Below are 24452 nucleotides of genomic sequence, written 5' to 3'. Positions count from 1 at the left end.
GTCGGTCGGACTGTCGGTCTGATCGGTCATCGGTCGGTCGGTCGGATGGTTGGTCCGACCGTCAGTCGATCGATCGGTGGGTATTCCCTAACACACATCATGCTTCCCCTCTCTCCTGTGCTGGTACATTCAAAACATGTCACTTGCAATGAGCGTTAAATTTTATAGAGTTGAAATTTAGGATATATTTGATTTGTATTTAGAATTAAAATCAAAATTAAAATTAGAATAGATTAAAATGAGAATTGAAATGGCCATATTCTTCAATATATTTGATTCGTAATCAGAATCACAATAAGATTTGAATAAAATGAAAGAGTGTAGATTAGATTTTGAGAGATTAGCATATTTTTTATTTTTTTTGAAATCAAAATAGATTGGAACTCCACCAATCAAATAATTAAAATAAATTTATTAATTTTTATTTTTATTTTAAAATCTAATTTTTCCTAACCAAATATGCTCTTAGAGAATTCTATCTCGCAGGATACTAAAACATTTAACTTCAAAGATCGAAAAATTTTAAGACTTAATGAACCACTAGCGAGTAACTCATGTTATGCAGCAAATTTTAATTAAATGATGATAAAAAATAATTAATAAAATATAATAATAATAATAAATATTTAATTATTTTGATCACTTGTGGGAGATTGGAAAAAAAGATCGATACCGGTGGTGATTGAGAGAATGAAAAAAAATAGAGAAAAATTGAGAAAAAATAAAAAAAATAGAAGAAAGGTGGAAAAATTAAAAGGAAAGATTTTTTTGCATAGATTATCCCTTTCACTCTCTCAGTTCACTCACTTGTCTAAGCATTTGTCTTCTTTCTCCATGTAGATTGTTCAAATTTTTTTTATTTTTTTGAAGATTTGTGAAGAAAAAAATATTCGAAAAAATTGAAAGAAAAGATCGATATCGATGATAATAAAAAAAAAAATTACGATCGAGATGGAGATGATAGTTAGGAAAGCGGACGGAGATGGGCATCCATGAGGCTCGAGAACGTTCGTAAGGTTCCGAAAGATTCAACAAAAAAAAAAAAAAAAAAAATTACTGTGCACCGCTGCCCATTAAGGAGAGTCCAGAGCTTAACCTCAGGCGTGCCCAATCACATAATACGTGTAAATCTGGATAAGCGACAGTTCTGATCTCAATTTTAATATTTATAAAAAAATATAGATATTATTTTTTTATCAAAAAATATAAAATAATTTATCATCATAAAATCTTATAATTTAATTTAAACTGAACCATTTTCTCTCCGTCGTATTATTAATATATTCCCTCTGTCTGTTAACTTTCTCGGCACTCTCGCCAGCTCGCTTGGTCGCTCTCTCGCTCTCCTCCCTTTCTTTCTCTCTCTGTAACTGCACGACGCGTTGGGCGAGGTCAAGAGAGGTGGAAGGATTTGACGCGTTGGGCGAGGTCAAGAGAGGTGGAAGGATTTGATTTTGAACGAGAAAACGGAGATTCGAGATAGAAGCGAATCCGAGTGAAGGGAAAAGGGGGCGGAGAAGAGGGAGGAGACCGTTGAAGGCGTTTGATGGCAATAATGCTGGCTCACGAGAGGGTTTTTAATAAGGTGGGAAAAGGCCAAGCCAAGCTGTGGGTTTTGATTTCTTAGCTCCGCTCGGCTCCACTCCCTACAAGAGCCTCCTTTGCGAAAAGAAGAGGATGATATACTCAAAAGCAAAACTTTATTTTTGAGAGAGACGGAGGGAAGCAACAAGAAGAAGAGGATTAGAAAAAGGTAAGGGGAAGAAAGCTGAGACAAAGAAGAGGAGGAAGCTCTTCTTTCTATGTCCTTTTTTCTTGAAGGATCGACAAAAGGCCGAAATAAAAGCAAAAGATGGCAGAAGATTGCTGTTCCTTCAATAAGGTGATTCTTTTCTTCTCTCCTTTTCTTGTCTAATGCCATCAAATCTCTTGCTCTGGTTTTGATTCATGAGGGGCTCAGAAAGTTGGAATTTTGATGTTGCCTGGTGGAGATACGAGTGTCTGTTTTGTTGGTAGAAACTTTTTTATGATGCTCTTCTTTTCTTGGACTTTTAAACTTAAGCTTGATATGCTTGATCTGAGATTTATTTTGTTCACATTTTCTCTTTTGGCCACTGTCACTCTTCTTTTGGCTTTGGGAGCTTTTATTGGAACTGAATAAATGATAGCATATTTTGGTTTTTGTCTCTTTTTTTGCTTTACTGATTAAATATTTTAAAAGCTCCTTTCTTTTCTGCTTATTAGGGTTTCTTGTTGATTTTTAAGATCTTTGTATCCGATTAATGCACTGGCTTGAACAATCTTCTGTGCCTGTGGACTTTGAAGCATCTCATAGTTCGTGGTTTACCTCGATATTTTGGCGCATTGCATTTAAAAATTAATTCTTAGATCCGGAATTTTTTTTTTTCGGTGAATTGTGGTATGAATTTCTGGTCTGGGTTTCATTAACTCCCAGGGACTTTGCCTATTCTTCCTTTCTGGTCATCAACTGGTTGAGTGATTTGGGCAGAGAAAAAACAATTCTTTTGCTTTGCTCTTTTTTCCTGGTCATTGATTTTCTCTTCAACCCCACACCCCCCCCCCCCCCAACACACAAAAGTTCGATCGGTTTAAGTTTTCCTTACTGATCAATGCATTGGGTTTGGACCTCCTTGGCATATGCTTTTCCCTGTTGTTTTCTTTGCATGTCATTCAAAATATCATAGCTGAGCTTATTACTAAATATCTCCGTATCAGGTAGAGCAATTATGAAACCTTCTTGTGTGCTTATCGAGTTCCTTGCATGCTAAGTGAAATCTTGGTTAGAACTGTATTTACATTCGGATCTGGTCACAATGGGACTATCAGGGAATTTGATTCTCTATGTTTCTTCGCAGCTCTTACCATATTAAATACTTGCTTCCTTTCATCTCAAACAGGATTCACTAATAATAAAGGCTCCAAAGAAATCACCACTAGCATTGAGGATGGTTGTCTTAGCTGCTGTTATGATCTGTGCCGTTTATATTTTCTCTGTATGTTTAAAGCTGATAGGAAATCATAGAGTGCCCAGAATAATACAGATTGAACTAGCAGAACAGCCTTGTCATAATCCTGGTATTCCACAAGCTGAGATTCCCTATGTGCACTATCCAGAACCTACCACTTATAGCAGGTAAAGAGGCTTTTTTGAGTATTATTATTGATTTTGATTCTACAGTGACGGTGCATAACAACTCTCTTAACCTGCCAGGGAAGAATGTGCATGCACACCCGTTCGATACTTCGCTATATTGTCAATGCAGAGGTCTGGAAGTGGATGGTTTGAGACTTTATTAAATAGCCATATTAACATTAGCTCTAACGGGGAGATATTCTCTGCCAAAGAAAGGAGAAGTAATATATCAGCTATCATAAAGACATTGAATAAAGTTTACAATCTAGATTGGTACACTAGTGCTTCAAAAAATGAATGCACAGCCGCCATTGGCTTCAAGTGGATGCTTAATCAGGTAAAGCTAAGAAAATTATTGTTGTGTGTTCTGTATTTGGTATGGTATGTATTATGGTTGTAGTCATGCATTTATTAATGTTGGACCCAACTAAGTAGTTTTAAGGTATTCATGTATGTTTTATTTTGATTTTAAGTGAGCACTTATGTCAACAAGAATTACTCTTGAATTTGATTTATTTCTAAGCATGGAGTTATTTTTATGATCTTTTTTGTAAAAAATAAAGAGATTTTTGTGTGAGATTAACTTGTCCATTTTTCATTTCTTTGTTGGATTGGATCAACTTATGTTGCTTTTGAAAGAATTTCGCACATTCGAGATATGCATGCAGAGATCAAAATATGCAGATTTTTAACTTTTAAAAATCATGAACGCAGCTAAAATTAAAATTGACCTAGATTTACATAATTTTAAATCTAACATGCATAAAATATGGATCTAATCTACACATGTTAGAAATATTCACATGCTAAAATTAAGATGCTGAAAAATAAAATCAGATTTAGAGTTAGATCTTTATCTTTGCGCGGGTAGATTTTCTCCGCGATCCGATAGTCTATGGTAATCTAGTGGGTTCCTGTAGAGCCGCACATGCATTCGTCTCTACGGATGTCCATCAAGGCTGATCTAATCAGGAGGACTCGATCTCATCGGGGTGCTAGCTCTTTGTAGAGATCACTCTCTGGATTGTCGAATCGAGTAGATCTTTTGATTCTCTTCTCAAGATAATCAATCAGATCAATAGAAGGATGATGAAATCAGATCACATCTGATTTTTTTTCATTTTTCTCTTCTCAAGAGAAAAATCAAAGTCTACTGAGGAAGACAAGAGATCCAATCTTTTTTTTCTTCCTTTCTTGTCCAACTCTTGGACTAGATCTAGAAAAGAAAGGAAAACCGTCTATCTCATAGATCAAGAAAAATAAATTAGATCAAATCTGATTTTAATCATATCCAATTCTTAACATCTTTAGGAGAAAAGGGAGAATTTTATGTCTATCTCATGGACCAATAAGGAGAGAAAAATCAAATCAAATCTGATTTTATTCGTGTGCAACTCTTGGACATCTTTTGAGGAGAAAAGGAAGAAGACATGTCCAACTTTTAGACAAGAGTGAGTTATCTAACAATCAACCTTTGATTGTAAGAAAGAAGAGATAGGAAGAAGGGTGCCAACCACCTTGAAGACCCTTGATTTTCTCACGCCAAACAACCTTGGGCATCCCTCCTCTTTCTTGCACGCCTTCTCTCTATCTTTTCACGCCAACCACCTCTTGGGGCATCCCCTAACAGATCTCATCTCATGTATTGGGCACCCCATCTTATCCTATTTAAACCAAGAATTAGTTAGGGACAAGTTGAGATAGAGTAGGACTCTATCTTTATGTTGCTGCCCCACCTCTCCTAAAAATTCTCCATGCCCTTTATTCCATGCCAAAAGCCAACGTGAAGGCCATATGGGGCGTGAGAACTTCTCAAGGGGAGGAGTCCTTCTGCTGCTTAAACACCTATCTAGTTTAGGTTTGAATCCAAACTGATTTGGATTTTCAAATAAGTGAAGTACTTAACAAAATCCAAAATCGTTTTGGATTTATGAAACCTAATCTAATTCAAACTCAACCCAAATACAATCAAATTAAATATGAATTTAATTTGACTAGGATTCAACCCAATTATTTGATCAAATCAAATAATCTAGCAACATTTGCAATTTGACAGAGTCTCAGTCCAGCGGGACTCTTAACGATCCCCCTATAACTTACTAACTCATAGTAAATCTCAATGTAACTTTTATATTTAAGTCTAATCATCAATCAAATTGATAATTAAGACATTTACGATTTGACAGAGTCTCAGTCTAGTGGGACTCTTTTCGATCAGTCAAGATCTTTTTATATGTGACCTCATATGTTCTATTTGGTCTGGTAGTGAGAAATATTTTGATCTCCATCAAAATATCATTAAATTTTTTTTCAATCAATTGGAACAATTCCAACTCTCCAATCGAGAATTATTGATCATCAAAATAATTCTCGTTGGTTCCACAATTCACCAATGATGCCTAGCAGCATGTAGTGGCAACCCAGAAGAACAGAAGGATGAACCTCTAAGTGTAGTTACCGTATGATTCAGTTCTTCTATCGTGAGTTCTGACAAGACGGAGGTCATGAAAAACTGTCAAATCCCATCATTTATCATATGTAAGATTTATTTGACTTGAATTCATTTGTAAAATCTGGTGGAAATCTTTTTCATCATTCATACTGTCTAGATTAAGGTTTTTCGAACTCAATCTCATAAATGATATAGGACTATTCCTTTACCACTAAGATCGATAGATTCTATTAAGTGCATACCTTATTTCTACAACGAACCTACTGCAGCCAACATACACCTTATGACTCCGTATGACTAGGAGACCGAGTTATGGTGCAATCAAACTACAGTAACTTCATTGTGAATAGTCGAGGCACCGTAGGTCTAAGAATTAGTCACTTCACTACAGTATTGAGAAAGTCACTAATGAGTGAGTAGACATCCAAATGACTTTCGTGTTGGTCACGTTTGGTATCGTTGTTCTCTAACAACCACCTGTACTCTCACTCTAGTGTCCCCACACTATAGATTTGAGACTGTCTATCCTAAGAAAAGCGATCCGTGTACCAATCTTATCGGATCGATCACCGTCCTCGTCATGATCCTTTGATCGGGAGCAATTTAGAAATTAACCATCAAGACGCATATTTCAAATTTTCAACTCCTGAGAATATGCGTCATCATCTATTAATTTCTTGAACGATTCATGGACATATACACTGCATGAATGGAATTAACTGCCTTAATTGGATCAAGTACAAAATTATGTCCTAAAAAGAATTAATGTGTCGGCCCTATTGGCTTTTAGGGCATACATCTAACAACTTTGAATGCCTAAACCTTAGCTAGATTGAATTGGCTCAGCATTACTGGAACTTGATGACTTGTCACTTATGTTTGCAAAATCAAACAATACAACAATCTGCTTCTTATGCACAGTAGTTTACTAGCAAATCGAAAACGATGTTAGAGACATTATTAGATGATTTCAATGTAGAAATATAGTTGCTTGTTTATGATTTATGCAATCAGCTGCATTATTGATTGCCTTCCTGCTTCCCTTCTCATTCCTTGTTCTCATCTGTTCAAATGACTGGTATGTTTATCATTCCCTCCGATAATCTTGTTTTACTCTTTCTATGCTTCTGCTCTTCCAATGGGAAAGAAGTAATCCATTTTTAAAGATCTTATCCACTTGGTCATCTGACTAGTTTACCCTTTTCCTGTAACCAGTGAGTCCAGCACATGCTGTGCATGTGCCACTAGGTGATTATAGTTTTGGTTTCAATTACTTATTTCTATTCACTGAGCCTTTCAGTGACTTCTTTAAATTTAATCATATGTATAAATTTATCCAAATATCATAACAAATTAAAACTGGTTTCAGTATTTTGGCAATTATTTTTTTCTATAGTAGATAATTTTCAATAATACATGTAGAGTGCATTCATGAAGTTTCTTTTCTCTCTCTTTTCCTTTTTGTACATATGTGCACACATACTAAATAATAAGGTGGCTTTGGGAATTAAGAATTTGATTTTTTTTCTCTCTGTTCTTTTTCCTTTTGCACATGTGTGCACACACATTAAATAATAGGGCTTTGGTCTTGCGTATTAAGAGTTTTAAATTTGATCATTTGATATTCTAACAATAAAATGTGTTATTTATAACCGGATTGTTTTGATTGTTCTGTTGGTCATTCCCCCTCTTCCTCTTCTCTTTCAATTCCTAACAATGAGGAGTTAACAAAAGCAGCATTAAAAATAAAGACTCAAGTGTCAAGAGTGTATTTTTTCTTTTCCTTTTTTTTTTGTTTTTGGTGGGGGGTTTGGGGGGGGGGGGGGTGTTTGGGTCGGTGGGTGATAAAAAAGGAACTAAAAAAGGCTTTCCCTCCCATCAGAGGCCAGAGAGAGCTGAAGCTTTAGGTGATTTAGAGTATGCAGTGGTCTAGATCAAGCAGCAAGTACATGAAGGAGGTCACTTGGGCTTGGAGACCTTACAGGGGGTTGGAGGGATTGGTGGAAGAAGAGGTTGCTTGTGATTGGTGGAGCTGAATGATTGGTTGGATACCCTGCAGTTGCCAGTGCTGATGGGGATGCTATGACTTCATCGGCAAGGTAGGAAGGAATAAAGTGAGGGGAGAGGGAAAATAAATAATTAAATAATTAAAAATAAAGAAACTATTCTGGTCTGTTTCTGGAATTTCTGTAACCTTTGGACAAAAAAGGATAACAGAAATAGGCCAAAGGGTAGGAAAGGACACGGTTATTGAAAATTATCTCTTTGTTTGAGAGGCCATCATTAGGATAGCTTGTTTGCCTTAAAATTAATGGTGAATAGGGGCTTATCCCAGTGATCATACTGCTCTGGCTAAAAAATAAACTAGGTTTGAGTCCTGGATGGTGCTTCCCAGGTTCCTGGACCTGCTTAACTATATAGGGGGGTCTACCTCCCTTCCTCTAAGAAAAAAAAAAAAAAAAAATCCTGCTTTAAAAGTAATGAATTTCCTTAAAATGAAACCTAATCTTCTCCCTTAGTTCATTTAAGGTGTTTTCGATGGTTACTTCTGGTTGCATTTGCTTAAGCTATGTGATCTGACAGTACATGGCCCTTAAATACCAATCGATCATCCTGCTAGTGTGATAGATTGATTGCTTGCTTGCTCACCATTACTTGCCAGAAATCCGGCACTAATTTGCAAAGATGGCATCATGTTGATTGCTATTCAAAATATTCTGAAAAATTGAGGGATCTTACTTTTATCTATAAGTTGATGCTATATTAATGACATTAAACTTTCACATTAAGGCTAGTGTATCTGATAGGGAATTTTTAATCCCATCATTTTTTGAAAAAGTCCAGTCCAATATAGTTCAAGTTTATCTTTTGTCTTTTGTTTGTGAGCAGTCAAATATAGCATACACTTTTGTACTTAGATTTGATTAGGATGGCATGATAGTTGATGCTGTGGGGCTCCACTGATGTGGTTTCCTAGGGTGGAGCTTGGGCCTCAATGGAGTGACAGTGAGCACTGCTGGAGCTCAAGAGCCGAAGGCTAGCTTGTGGATAAGATGAGGTATTCCAAATGGAGGAGGAGAAAAGGGAGAGGAGAGGGGATGAGGACAGGAGGGATGGTCGTGGAGGAGAGGGGTAACAGGGGAGAGGAGGAGAAGTGAGGACCAGACAATGGCTGGGCCGGACATGATTGTTGCTGGCTGTGTTTCTTTTTATTCATGTAACTTTTTGAAAAGTCTTGTGCATTATATATCAGCATGCTACTAATGTATATTGGGTTCTGACCTGCCAGGTGAGAACCATGCAACCAAAACCTAACCTGACCTGCCAATGGGTCAGGTTTGTTGGACCCATACCTAAGCCTTGATATCCACGGTATTAAAATTTCATTTGGTCATTCTTGTTTTCTGGTTATGTTTATTCACATACTCACATTCATTGTTGTGGTCTTCCTTTCTGGTTACTTATGATGTATCATGCAATTCCTCAGCTGCTAATCATATTGCATGCTATTTCTCTCAATAGTATCTTAACTCATCTAGAACATTCCTTGTAAGTAGAATCAGACCTTACTAACTTCTATTTACGAGTTGCTTCAGCATCGATAGTAGCGTGTGTTGGATCATCATCTCTAGTTATCTTTTGGAGTTGGTTCTTGTCCACTTCTTGTCATTATTATAACTTTCACTTAGCTCTCCCTTCCCTATTGCTAGGTGTTACCTTTGCCTTCTGGTCAATCTTTCTTATGGGTAACTTAACAATCAGCTATGGTTATTAGTACTTAGTAAGCAATTCCTGGAAGTGAAAATTGAACCAAAATCTCAGTTATGATAATTGACAAATAATATTTGGAATGAATCCTCAAGGCTGTTCTCATGCATGTCTGGTTATCAAAGTAGTAGATCATCGTTTTCACTCATTTACATGCACTTTTGACTATAATTTGAGCCTATCTGCAACTTGTTATTACATGAACATTTTTCCCCTATCGTAGATTCTATATTAACAATTAATGTCTAAGAAGACTTACTACTAGAAACAAGGGCTTTACTGATTGATAATTCCATCAGAAAAATCCATAAAATCTATCAGAAAACATGTTTCTGATGGATTCTCATCCATCAGAAAAAATGATGTCAGTAATTTTTTTTTGGATGGATTGTATCCATCAGAAAATGTTCTAACATATTTGTAACAGATATCCGTCATAAATATATTTTTCATAATTTTTGATAAATATTATTTTTCCGTCAGAAAATATAATTGTGATAGAATTTTTTGACAAATAGTCCTTCAGAAAATTTTGTGACAAACTATCTGTCAGAAAATTTTTTACGATAGCCCGCATATATTTTGTCAAAAAAATGTCTGACAAAATATCTGTCAGAAATGTATCATCATTCTGCTTGAATTTCTTTCCATTCATTGGCAGATAATTCATCACAAAATTTATAGATGAAAAATCCATCAAAAATCTGTCAGAAATCTATCAAAAGTCCATCAGAATTCTACAAACCTGAAATGAATATCAAATTTGATAAAACAAAATATCTAGATTCATCGGTCAATATTCAACCAATTACATATTCAAGATCTCAAGTTTACCATCAAATACATTAAAATATGTCAAATTCCATACAACAAAAAGTCTTCACATACTTATAAAAGTGCATTACATAGATAAATGTCCAATCCAAAATATCAAAAAATCCAGTCAATCAGCAGCTGGAGAATCATTGCCATCAGAAGGGGGGGCGAAAATAGGCCTGCAGGTGGTACCTCCATGCCATGTGAACGTGCCCATGTTTCAAACAAGCGAGGAATCTGAGTCATCATCTGAGCTGTAACTCGTGCCTCAATTGTGCCTCTATCTCAATAGTCTCTGCCTGCAAACACTCCACCCACTTGTTGAGCATGTCTTCAAATTGCTCCTGTGTCCAATTAGGTTGGAATGAGCTATTGGTTATGTGCAAGAGTAGGATGCAGAAGGACCTCCAAGTAGCGATGTTGCTTTCACCATGGATCCAAAGTCATATAATGGATCCTTATTAGGACCTCTAGTTGCTTCCATCTATGTATTAGCATCAAACAGAGACTGCATTGAGGTATCATCACCATATTTGGCCAAAATGGTTGATGTATAAGACTCCTGCAAGTACAATAAATATATAAATTTTTAAGTAGTAAGTAACATATTTAAATAAAATAAATTCATGACTTAGCAACTTTGTTTGATTTGACATCGACATATTTTGACTTTTCCTTCAATGTATAAGTGCGGTTGAACAACTCCGGATGATTCGGTTCTCTAACATACTCTTACATCTACACTTAACAACACATGATAGAATAATAAAAAGATTTAAGACCAAGAACCTAAAATAGTTAAAATAATGTTTATAACTTATTAACTCACCATTCTTTTCTTGTACGTCACGATGGGTATCGAACTGCATGAATGTTTCGTAATAGATCCCTCCATTATTCGATTAGCATACCCCGCTTCAAATTTCTCAAGCCATTTTTTCTTGGCCTAGTAATCATCAATAAGCTTCTCCCACATGCCAGGTTTCATCAATTTAGGACCTAATCCTTTGCACTCCTCCATAGAAACCTTATAATCTCGGTCTTTCTCTTTCTTTACCTTATCTTTTGCCCTTTTTTGTTCTTCATTGAGAATACTTTTAAATTTTCTAGATGTTGCCGTATGATATGCTCCAAGAATCTGTGCATGCATATTTGGAGTCCATGTGTGTGGCCTGTTATCATGTCAATAAAAATTATAAATTATTGAATAGTAATGATCTGTATTATGTGACATAAATATTTATATTTATATTTTACAACTCACTTGAAACCATTGCCAAATCTCATATTTGGTACGTTTTAATTATCTACAGCTCCTTGATTGTGGTTGTGATCGCCCTAATGGCCTTAGGATCATGAAATCTACATAATTATTTGTATAACATCAGAATATAATACTAGTGGTTTTTATAAACTAAAAGCAATTTAACCATTGTATACTTTCCATCTTTTGCCGTGATACATTGCGTTCTTGATGGATCCGTAGGCTTTGGAGTCCTTTGATTTAGCCCTCTTGTCCTAGATGATGTAGATAGTGGCGAACTGATATTTGGTATCTGATCTAATGATGAATCACTATCTAGAGCATTTGTAGGGCAAGTGGTATCATTTGCAATATTGGTACTATCATTTTGTCTCTGCTGATGGGGAGAAGTATTCTATAGGCCTTGCATATGTGATATAGGAGTGTCTTGAATGTCCTATGGGTATAATAATGGCCTCCTGCTAACCCCATTAGTAGAAGTAGGATGATGATGGCATGACACTTGTCCTCTACCACCTCTCCTATCCTCCTGCGAGCCACTTGCACCGCCTCATACGTTAATATTGTTTGAAAGAAAATATTGTTAGTCAAATATAATTGAAATATAGTGGAAATTGTATAATGACAACAAATATCATAACAGAATATGTTAGTTGGCAAAGATAATATCTTGACTAGATTTGAAAACATTCCTATAAAATTTTACAATATTTGACATAGGTTAAAATCATCTAACAAAGATAGTAATTTAGATCATATAGTTTACAAAAATTCAAAATTACATACATCATTTTTATAAATTAATCATCATCATTATCAGATAATTCAAACTCATTTTCCTCTTCAGTCTTGTTTTCTTCAATAAATTCTTCTTCTTCTTCCTCTCTATCTTTCTCATTATACTCTTGTTTCAATTCTACTGTTTGTTGTTGCAGCTGTGTTAACTCATCTCTATTAATTTTTTGATACATAATAAAATCTATAAGGATATCAACATCCAATGCATCTGTTGCTTCAACTGGAGCTAAAATAGGTATCTCATCCTCTTGGTAGACATCATCAGTGGTAACTACATTTTCTTCATTGATGCCGGCAACTGGGATATTATATATACCTTTGCTCTAATTTTGTAAACAACCCACCAATCACATCTTTCCCTCCCTGATGGATAAGTTGTGTAATAACCTTGCTGCACTTGCTGAGCTAAAACAAATGGCTCATTTGTCGAAAGATGTGAATTATGTCAAACTTCAACAAAACCATGTTTATCGACTTTAATCCCCTCTCTATATCATACCAATTACATTTGAATAGTACAATCTTATTTCCAGCACCATAATACTGCAGCTCTATAATTTCATGTAACATTCATAATAGTCGCATTCATAATCATTGTAACAGCTCCATTTGACACAAACTCCACTATTCATTGTTTTTCTACCTTGGTCATAGTCAATTGTATGAAATTTGAACCCATTAACAAATATCACTTATAGCTTTTCACTGCTCGTGAGGGACCTTGCACTATATCCACTATACGGTCATCAAATCTATTTCCAGCTGTGTTTGCCTATTCAATAGAAATGTCAATAAATTGATAATCCATGTGGTAAAGAAATAATTTTCTATGAAGTATGCACTCACTAACCATTTGTTTTAACCAACTTGCAAACTCCTGTTCACGTGACCTTTCCACCTCTTCATCGCTTATTGGAGGATAGCATGCCCTCACATAATCATCATATTGCCTATAATTGTATAAATGTCATTAGTATCTATAAATTATCTTTTTAATGAGATAATCACTATAAACATATAAGCATTTATACACTTACTCAATAAGCGATCCGAGCTCATCGTAATTTAGCAAGATATAAATATGTGTACATTGTATTCGAAATTATCCATGTACCTATGAGATCCTATCAGACAAATGGTTGACCATGATGAGAGAAAACAGATGAAAATCCTATAGGCCCCTCAGCTCCCCTATCATCATTCTGTGGAATTCTATTTAATCGTGTTTGAACCTTGGGATCAAAGTAAAGTGAGCAAAAAGTGAAGATTTCTCTATAATATAAGCTTCGCAAATCGATCCCTCGATACAAGCCTTATTTCATATGTTTTGTTTTAAATAGGACGTATACCTGAATCATAAATAAAACTGTTACTTCAACAAGTTAGCAAGGTATGCAAATAATTTTTTTATTCAATTACTTCAAAAAAAAATTATGATTACTCAATTACCAACTTTACCTTTGAACAATATATCCAATGAAATTGAACAGGTCCTCTAATTTTAGCCTCATAAGCAAGATGGAATGGCAAGTGTTCCATTGAATCAAAGAAACTTGGAGAAAAGATCTTTAATTTACACAAGATCTTCGCAATATTTTTCTCCAACATCTCCATATGCTTAAAATGTAAGACAATAGAGCATAAGTCTCTAAAAAAATGGCTAAGCTCGACTAATGCATCCCAAATAGGAGTTAGCAATAAGTCACGAAAGGCAAAATGTAACAATCTCTTACAAACACATGACAATCATGACTTTTTAATCTATAAAATTTGCATTCCTTTACATTCACACATTGAGATATATTGGAAGTATAGCCATCTAAGAACTTCAACTCCTTAACCCAATTACAGACATCAATTTTCTGTTCTTTAGTTAAACTGTAAGTGGCCTTAGGTTTGTATATTCTTCCATTACCATCTCTTTGTAACTCCAAATGTGGGCGCTTACAATATGTGGCAAGATTCAATCTAGCTTTTGCATATCTTTAGTCTTTTCTTTGATATCCATTATTGTGTTCAATACATTGTCAAAAATATTTTTTTCAATGTGCATGACATTTAAATTCTATCGAATAAGATTCGTGTGCCAGTAAGGCAACTCCCAAAAATACTCCTCTTCACCCAATTATGTTGGGTACCGAAATCAAAAAATTTTTGTTGACCACTCTGGATGCCAAATGTGATATCAAAAGACTCAATACTCTTTGTAATAATTTATCACCAGATAATCGAGGGGGGAGAGATTTTTCAATTATACCCTATTAAAGGCATTCCGTTGCTTTCTGTAGGAGTGATTAATTGGCAAAAACTGGTGGTGACAATAAAAAAAAATGCCTTTCCATCCTTCTCTAAAGTAAATGCCTTAGTACGCTCCATACAGTAAAGACAAGCCAATTTTCACGTGTGCTCCATCTTGATTGCATACCATAAGCAGGAAAATCACTGATTGTCCATAATAGTGCTACTCTCATTTGAAAATTCTGTTTCCGATGAATGTCATAAGTGTTGCCCTTATACTTCATAACATTTTTAACTCATCAATTAAAGGTCTAAGGAATACATCGATATGCTTGTCTGGACTTTTGGGTTCTGATATGACCATATTTAGGAAGATGTAGGGTTGTTTGAGGCACATCTAGGGAGGCAAATTATATATAGTTATAATCATTAGCCAACAAGAATAAGGAGTTGATGAGTGGATAAATGGATTAAATCCATCCTTACACAGTATAAGTCGCACATTTCTTGGATTAGAGGCAAAGTCAGGATAGATTCGATTGAAATGCTTCCACGCCTTACTGTCACATGGATGTGCCATAGTACCATCAATACACCTATTCATCATATGCCATGTCATATGCTTAGCAGTTTTTGAGGACATGTAAAATCTCTGAAGTCTCTCCGTAAGAGGAAGGTAGCGCAAAACTTTATAAGGTATATCTTCCTCTATTGTGCCGCCAATATTTCTCCTTGGTTTATACCGAGGATGTAAACAAATCGAGCAAATCATCTTGTTCTCGTATTCTTTGTAGTATAATATGCACATATTAGGACAAACATCTATCTTCATATATCCAAGTCCAAGCTTTGCAACTATCTTTTTGTCTTATAAAATTGCATGGCAACTTCTTATCATCTGGCAACATATCTTTTACTATGGAAAAAAGATGGTTATAACAATCCTCACTTTTGTTAAATTCAGACTTATAATTTAGAAGTTGTGAAACTGCAGATAGCTTTGTGTGATTTTTACAACCCATCCACAATAGCTCATCAGCATGTTTTAACAAATCATAAAATTTAAAAGCTTCTGGATTGGGAGGTTCAAAATCAAACCCAATCTCATCAACTCTATTCGTAGGCCATTCATAATCATTACCTGCAGCATGCATTACCATTGTTCTATATGGATTCATATTATCTTCCACATATATTCTCATTCCTGCTTGTTGAAGATTCTCCAGGCACCTATTGTTCTTTATAGGATTCACCATGTGAAATCCATACAGTATATCCTTCAACAAACCCTTTTTTATATAACTATATGCTTAGTTCATCATGAGTACCCCATTTTTTATTGTGACATTTAGAGCACGGATATCTTATTTTATTCTGACTCACATACACAGATTGAGAAAAAGTAAAATCAAGAAACTCTTCAAACCCCAAAATAAATTCAGCATTTATACATCCATTAATTAACTGATTATACATCCAAGTACGATCTCCGAATATATTTTAGTTCTGCACTACTAAAAGAAACAGAATAAATGGCATATACTAATACAAGAAACAGGATAAATAATAGAGTGTTTCATCTTTATACACTCTTATAGATATTACATATACAACAATTAACAACAAACACTGACATTCCAAATATTACATCACAAATATTATATCACAAATATTACATCATGTTGATAAATTGAGACTATCAAGTAGAATATTGATAAATATACATCATGTAGAATATCAAGAAAAATATTTTGGCACTATATAGTATTGGCATGTACATCTGAAGCCCCTGTTCTTGATACATCTGAGGTAGCACCATCCGGTCATTGAGATTAACTTGTAACATCCTTACATTTTTCATCTTTGATACTATATACTAAAAAAAAATATATTGATATCATAAATCCAACCAAAATTAATCTTGTATTTCTTTCGATCAAAAACCCCCAAACCCCGCAAAGTGTTATGCTTCTACCAGGATTAAGCTCTCAAAAACTCAAGGGACCCCTTAACCCAAAAAAAAAAAGCACTCAGCAAACCACATCAACCGAAACCTAAGAAACCCCTCTACTCCCTCCAATCAAAGGTAGCTGTCCTTCCCCTTGGCTTCTTCTTCCCCTTGATAACGATCGGAACCTAAGAAACCCCTTTGCTCCCTCTTAGGTGCTCTCCTTCCCCTCCAATCAAAGGTAGCTCTTCTTCCCCCTTGATAATGACTAGGTCGTGGCCGAAGGTGTGGTGGTTGGCTGGCTCCATGCTTCTGGCCTTGAACTGGACGTAGGCCAAGGTGGGGCTCTCCCTCACAATCCTCATCTCCCCTCTCCCTCACAAGTTGCACAAACCTTAACTAACCTAAGAAACCTCCCGACCTCTCTCAGGTGTTCTCTTTCCCCGCAGATATCTTTACCAAGATTAAGCTCTCAAGGGACCAACTCAAGCCACCACAGCTCGCACAACCCCAACCGAACCTAAAAAACCCCCCTTCTCCCTTAGATCTCCGGAAAAGAGAACGAATGAAAAGAAAAACAATGAAAAGGGAGAAAATGTTTTACCTTTCAGAATTTCCAGAGGATTGGAGTGGACGAACAGGGAAGGGCTTTGTTTTCCCCCGGTTTTCCTCTATTTTTTCGATCTTCAGAGTTGGGTGGGAGGCTTGGGGCAGCCGAATAGCGAAGCTTGAATGGTGAGAGGCTTGGAGTGGCCAAATAGGGAACCTAAGATGCTGGCAAGGGTTTTGGGGCGGTGACGAATACGAAACACGGCGATCGAGTGAAGTGTTTTCTGTTCGGTAGAATACTGTTCTGTGTTAAGATTATAAATAGGGTTTTAAATGGTATAGATAATTTGTCAATCAACACATAAACAAGATTTAGTGAGTTCTTCATGGATAAAATAGTTGGTATCCTATCTAAGAAATTAGAGTTCGAATCTTTTCATCCATTTTTATAAATATATTTTTTAAAAATTAAAAAATATATCTTGGACTTTATTTTAAAACTTGTAAGGTCACTTTCTGGCAGATTATCCATCACAAAATCTACTTCTATTTATTAAATTATTTCTGACCATTTTTTCATTAGAATAAACTATTTCAATAATTTAAAAATTATTAAAATTATGCTTTTGATGGAAGTTTCCGTCAGAAATGTTGCTTACGAATAATTTGTCAAAAAGTCGGTTACAATTTTTTTATATTTTTTTTGAATTTTTTAAAAAAATTATAAAAAAATTTCGACGGAGCTGTGTCTGATAAATAATCCATCAGAAATTTGTCAGAGTTTCTAAGAGATATCAATTATGTTTTGTTACTCCTTTTGTGACAGAAATCTGTCGGTGATCCATCAGAAATTTCTAATGGATCATGTCCGTCAGAAAATTCCGTCACAAAGCCCTTATTTCTAGTAGTGCTCGCTGTAGAGTTCTTCTTATGTAACATTTGTTTTATAAAGCAAAGTTTTGACTCTGGAGTTTTTCAATTTTTCTAGTTCCTTCACTTGCAGATGTTGTTCATCTAAAGCATGGTTGTTAAAATGGTCAAATGGTCCTTAACCTCTCTCCAGTCCTTATGGATTTAATCAGTTTAAAATGGACTATGAAATGACTATGAGTTTTGTGGAATATTAGAAGCATGTGATTTACATAAAATTAATATCTAAAACTTATAAAATTTAATGACTTTCCTGGATGGTTGTTATTTAATAAATCTGATGTCCTTTTTATCAACTTTTGGAGTAAAACCAGGAATTGTGCATGGTAATTCGTAGAAAATTACAAAACAGTGTTATTGTTGGTGGTAGGAGATTAAATTGAGAATTAGAAGATGAGTTTTTGTTCCAACAATTTTGAGAAGAGAACCTCAAGATTATGAGAAAGAAAAGAAAAACAGATTAAGTTATAGAGAGGAAGGAGAGAAGAAATTCTCCCTAATAAATAAGGTTATCGACATTGCAGCTTGTTGTCAGAATAACGCTAAGGTGCAGGTGAATCAGAAAATTACTCTCTCATTTGAGCATATTATAATGTACTTGCATGAAACTTCTAGGCTGCTTGATGACTAAAAGAACAGCACCAACAAAATGCATATTATGATCATATCACGTTGATGAGATATTTTAGTTTGGTCTTGGAGCTAATAATTATGTTAAGGGTAAATGGTTCTTAAATATTTAAACTAAGGTTTTTATTGGGACAGTTCATACTGTTACCAATGTCGATGGTATGCATCATAACTGGTAGCATCAAAAGAATGAAGAACCATTGGTACCAATGGGTATGGTCAATATGGTATGGTTGGTACAATATCATCAATATACACCGATATGATTAATACGGCTCGTACGTACCAATGTGGATGGTTTCAGCATCCTGGCACCCAGATGGGTGCCAGTTTTGCATCTGAATGATAGAATACCAATGGCACCATCTCTTTCTGGCAATTTTTGAATCCATGATTTAAACAAGTTACTGCCGAGGTATTTATGCTAACCTAATCATTTAAGCAGTTACTTAAGCACTTAAGTGGCCATCTTGGTGATGTTTGTCTAAAGTGATTTCTCTCCTTCGTTACAAGTCTCTTGCCATTCCATAATAGGAAAAGTGATTTCTCTCCGCTAGTTAGTTTTATGTTATGATTTGCTGAATGTATGTAGATCACAACAGAGAGAACATGTTCTCATAAGTCACATTGTCATATTTTCACTTATTTAATGTGCTCAAAATGAGATATCCTCCTTTTCTTTCTTTTGGATAAGATGGGATCAAATTATTGACTATTCCCTATTTATGAAAGTTTATGGGTGCATGTGAGCAGGTATGATGAGGGTGAAGGTTGTAACTATCAACCCTATTTGCTTGACCTCTAGGCTTGGATGCAGCCCATAAGTTAATGGGATGTCCCTTAGTAGGAATTGTCAGTCCAGTGGATGTGCTTGTTAAGAAAAGGTTCCAACTTTCCTATGGATATCTCTTTGGAAAAGTGACCAACTATTCAATGGACATATATCTTGGAAACCCTTTACACCCAAGATATGTCTTTTCTGAGGCAACTCAAATTAGAGGAACAGCATAAATGTGAAAGGATGTTTACATTCAGAGGAGAACTAAAATATAAATTAGCAAGACCTTTAATTAAATTTGAATTGTAGACAAATAAAAAATTTACCAAGGTAATCCAACAAAGAAGAACTAAGAAAGTTTTACAATGTGTAGACTGAGTAGCCTTATATGGTGAACTGCTATATCCAAGAACTGTTTTTGATGCTTCAAGACGTTATTTGTTATGATGAAATTGCTGTTCACAACAGCAAAGATTTATATACTCTATATGATGAAATGGTAGTGTTTGTTTGACAGGAAGATATGAAGAAACCCTTTGATTTTGGGGATACATTATTTTCCTGATGAGAGAGAGGTTGCTAAGTTTATTCCATGTAGAAATTTATCTTGGAAGACAAATTTTGTATCTTTATCTGCTCATTAATCTGTTTAACAGCATTGCCATGGACATGGATTATAAGAATCGGATTTAGATGCGTATCGAAGTGTCTAACTCGACGACAAGGAAAAATGAGATATTGGATACATAGGATAAACTATAATTTTAACTAATATATGTATATTGCCTTTAATATTATCTCTTTAAATGTTAAAAATAAATAGTAAAAGGATATTGTTTGCTAAGGTCTTTCAATACATGTTTCTCATTTAAACTTTTCAATTAACTTAAGAATATAAGAAAAAGAACATTTTTTCCAAGTTATTTTAATACCTACATTGCTGGCATCACTAAAAAGAATGAATACTCACTTCTAACATGTAAATGGAGGGTCAAACTCATTGTTGGAAGAGTTCAAGTCTCAGCCAATATGTAAAGCGGCAACGGTAGAACTCCATGAGTATCCAATTATCTGATAGATATATCCAACTAGCATACAAATTTTATACAGATTTTTGGAGTCCAGGTCACACAACTCTTTTTAGGCCTAAATAAGTCACCCTTTTTATCATCAACTCTTCTGGACATTTACAGAAGTTCTTCCAAGCACTTCCTCTGTATGCAATTGGGGAACTTCTCGTGCATATTGGCCATCATGTATTGTCCTATATGATATAAAAAATTGAGAAGGACTTCATCTCGATCACAGAAATTTAGTGGAGAAGAATGGTACAATAGATTGTTCTTGTGCGAGTTTGCATAGTTGCTTATCTTTTACTTTCAATCACCTATTCCATTTCTCTGTGTATGTTTGATAAAATCTTCCGTCATTAGGGCCACTCCACTTGTTGTATATCAAATAATGTCTTGTATACTAGTATCTGTTCTCTTGGTTTGTTCTCTTAAAATATTGTAGAATATGACGGTCTACCCAACATCCGTGGTTTTATTGCTACTGCAGGGTCTCGTGACATATCATGAAGAAATAGTTGATTACTTCAAGATGAGAGGGGTCTCTGCAATATTCCTCTTCAGAAGAAACCTACTTCGCCAGATGGTTTCAGTACTAGCTAACAATTATGATCGAAATACTAAGCAGTTAAATGGAACACATAAAGCTCACGTGCACTCAAGAGATGAGGTCACTCTCTCTCATCATATGCTAGCACAGACTCTTAAAAATCAAAACAAGATTCTATGGCAGGTTCTTAGGATTTTTGGTTGATAATTGTTTGCAGGCTTATGTGCTTGCACGATACAAGCCCACAATCAATGCAACATCATTGATTCCAGATCTAAGAAACACAAGGGAGTCGACCACCAAAACTCTCAAATACTTTAAGAGCACACGCCACATTGTTCTCTACTATGAGGACCTCATTCAGAACCATACTGTGAGTTCGATACTTCTCTGCTTTTAATTTAGAAAACATTTAAATTGTTCCTCAAACCAGCCTTGTTTCCTCCAGAAAATGGTGGATGTTCTGGACTTCCTTAGAGTGCCTCGGAGAAAGCTGGTCAGTCGTCATGTAAAAATACACACAAGGCCATTGTCTGAGCAGGTGCAGAACTGGAATGATGTCTACCATGCCCTTGAAGGAACTCGATACGAGAACTTCTTGACTGCTGACTACAAAATATTTTCTTGACTGCTGACTGCAAAATTAGAGTGTGACCATGAGCTCAGTAGGTGTAAATAATTTCCTTTCTTTTCTCCCTGTTCCAGTAGCTGGCTTTGTTTATCCAATGTTTAGCCAGAAAGTTGTCGTTGTTGAAATAGCATTTGATGCTAAAAGAATTATTGCGTAAGCCTTCCCAAGTTTTCAGCTTCCTGAAGAAGATCATTCCAGGTATACAAGTTGGTCTTATACGCAGATTGTTCTCATCTTCATCTTGTGTCGGCACCTTATCATTCTTGATCATTTTCTCACTTGGTACCGGTCATTGATGGCAAAGTGATCTTGTTTACGGCAGGTGTCGTAGTTATAACATGATCTGCTTGCGAGGAATCGAGTGATCTCTTGTTATAACAGTTCTTTTTTATCTATATATTTCATTTTGGGTGCAGAGAGGGCTTTTGAAGTTTTGTAGATGATAAGTGAGTTTTTCCTCACTCTGCCGGGTATTCTGTGCAATTCTTGAAATCGTTGTCACATTCCACATTGTGCGGTATATTTTAGTGGCTCTCAACCCACTTCCAACTTTAGGACATTGCAGATTGGGAACTCTCTTCTGCACGCGTCTATGAGGATTGTTAGATTTTTGTCCCCGTGGGCTGCTAACATTTATTCAGACTAAATTAATTACTTCTTTCCTTGAGGACTGAGAAGGCAACAGCAGTGGTAATAGGAAGGGTATTGACCCCCCTGCAAGAGTTTTTCATGCGTGGGCACTCAAACTCGGAAGCTGGTCAGATGGACTTCCTCCTGTACATTGCCCTTTTGGAAGAAATGTTCTTAACATTAACCAGCACAACGTCATAGTGGTTAGCCATAGCCATTACATATCAATTATCTTGTTTAAAGCTCAAACCAAGACCAGCTTCCGGTGGGGCTTTCAATAAAATTCTCTCTTTGCTGCAAAAATATCAGACTAAATCTCGATTTGACTCTGGGTGTGGACGAGATTGGAAGTATGTACAGTGACCTCAACGATGCAGTCAACGTGGAAGCCAGCTACCTAATGGAGGCATTATCATCATAATTTCAAATTTTTTTGAGAAAATTTTAGGACTAGATTGGCTCAAAAGCTCTCCCTCTCCCCCCTTCCTGTGAGAGATACAAGGAGGGACCCATCACCATGGCGCCTAGAATCTCTCTCCTAATGAGAGGGGTATCGATCAGCTGACCTCAATCTTGCGCGCAGCTACAGAACAAATTTATTCCAGCTGACAAAAATATCGAGTTTTTGGACTTCTTCCTGGTGTATCTGGTACATGTTTAGCCCTGTGCCATCTTTCATGTGAAGTAAGAGATATATACAAGTGGCATAAGGAAACAGAGGTCAATTTGCTGTAACTCTTGTTTTATTTGGTATGCTATAGTTCTTGTTTGAAGTATCCTTTCTGAAAAGAAGAGATTGGTGACGGCTATCACATACTTAGCCTGTCTGTGAATGACGTTAAGTTTACATTAATCCTTATGTTTGGTTCAATTATTTTCAAGGACTCGTCTGTATCAATATTTATTGTGTGAGAATAACTTGATGGCAATGGACGAGCTAGCCAAGTGTTTGGGTTTTGAAGGCAAGGAGGTAAGCCGTCCTTCTGTTCATCATCACTTTAATCACTATATATATATATATATATATATATATATATATATATATATATATATATATATATATATATATATATATATATATATGTTGGGATATACCGACGGACGACCCCGACGGACGATCCCGACCGACCCCACTCACGCCGACTCATCGTCGGGCTTACATGATCAGCGCTCGACTCTGCCGACCGACCAATGGCTGCCGTTACCGATTGACCGAGGATACGTCGGTCAAGCAGACCCTTTCCTCTCTTCCGACCGGCTACACTATGGAGTCCGTTGCCCGACTTTTGCGACGCGCCCGACTGACTGTCGGAGGGGCCCCGAGTTACCACCCGACGCCCCTCAGTTAGCCGCCGACCTATGGTCGGTCGGCTCCTTCAGACGCCATACGGCTGCTGGGAATTGTCAGCCCTGACAACGGCATGCGGCACTACCGCCTAGGGGCATTATCCCACCTAAGGCATGAGTCAACCCTAGCGATTTGACAGCCCCACGGCGATTTGACATCCTCGCGGCGACTCTGACAGTCCTCAGTGAGTTGACAATTCTTCAATTATCTGCGCCATTAATGACGGCGCCATACCATGCTCCACTATATATATCGGAGAAGGCAACAGTGCTAGGGGGATTCGAAACCCCCTCTCCCTCTCTCTCTCTCTCGTTGAGCTCCTTGTTTTCTTTTCACTGTTGCCTAGTCTCCTCTCTGACTTGACCGTCGGAGGGTCCCCGCCGGAGCCACCTCCGGTCAGTGCAGACTTTCTTTTGCAGGCGCTCGTTCCCCGCAACCAGGCGACGAGGGGATTGGCCGCAACAGATTGGCGCACCAGGTAGGGGGTAGGGCAACGCACGGGACGTTATGGGTTCTCGTAACGGTACAGTATCCCCATAAAATTCGAGATGACAAAGACAAGAGCCCAACGGTCGAGGGTCACTGGATCGGCGAGGCGCTCTTCCCGCTGGGAAGAGGCCTCCCCTCCACCCTCCATGGCGGAGCTCAGCTCTCCGCGTCCCGCGGTGACCGCGGAGGCACAGATTGCGGCAATAATTCGGCAGATGACCGTGCTGACGGACGCGGTCAAAAGCCTTCAGCAACAACCGATCCGGCTGCCGCCTTCTTCGGGCAAGCAACCGGCGGCACGTCCGATACCCTCCAGGAGCAGCCGCCGACGCCCGCACCGATTGCCGTCGCCTTCTCCGGAGTCCCTGTCACGCCGCTCCCACCGGAAGGAGAAGGAGCACCCACGGCG

The 24452-nt window shown here is 36.8% G+C and overlaps 1 protein-coding gene across 3 annotated transcripts; it reads left to right on the top strand.

Annotated features, from left to right (window-relative positions):
• Window positions 1–1316: 1316 nt before the first annotated feature.
• Window positions 1317–21811, top strand: LOC105048678 (uncharacterized). 3 transcript variants are annotated; one of them, XM_010928070.4, is made up of 6 exons: window positions 1317–1882; window positions 2919–3154; window positions 3233–3491; window positions 20886–21065; window positions 21163–21318; window positions 21379–21811. In XM_010928070.4, exons 1-6 carry the CDS (start codon window positions 1853–1855, stop codon window positions 21571–21573), a joined length of 1056 nt encoding a protein of 351 aa, XP_010926372.2. In that variant the 5' UTR covers window positions 1317–1852; the 3' UTR covers window positions 21574–21811. The 3 variants fall into 3 exon arrangements, with proteins under 3 accessions (XP_010926372.2, XP_010926373.2, XP_073117473.1); XM_010928071.4 differs by having other exon boundaries at window positions 1320–1882; window positions 21394–21811; XM_073261372.1 differs by lacking the exon at window positions 1317–1882 and adding an exon at window positions 1889–2012.
• Window positions 21812–24452: the final 2641 nt, after the last annotated feature.

Source organism: Elaeis guineensis, chromosome 7, assembly GCF_000442705.2.
Source record: "Elaeis guineensis isolate ETL-2024a chromosome 7, EG11, whole genome shotgun sequence".
NCBI lineage: Eukaryota > Viridiplantae > Streptophyta > Magnoliopsida > Arecales > Arecaceae > Elaeis > Elaeis guineensis.
The sequence above is the reverse complement of the archived record's forward strand: the minus strand, read 5'-3'. Positions and strand labels throughout refer to the sequence as shown.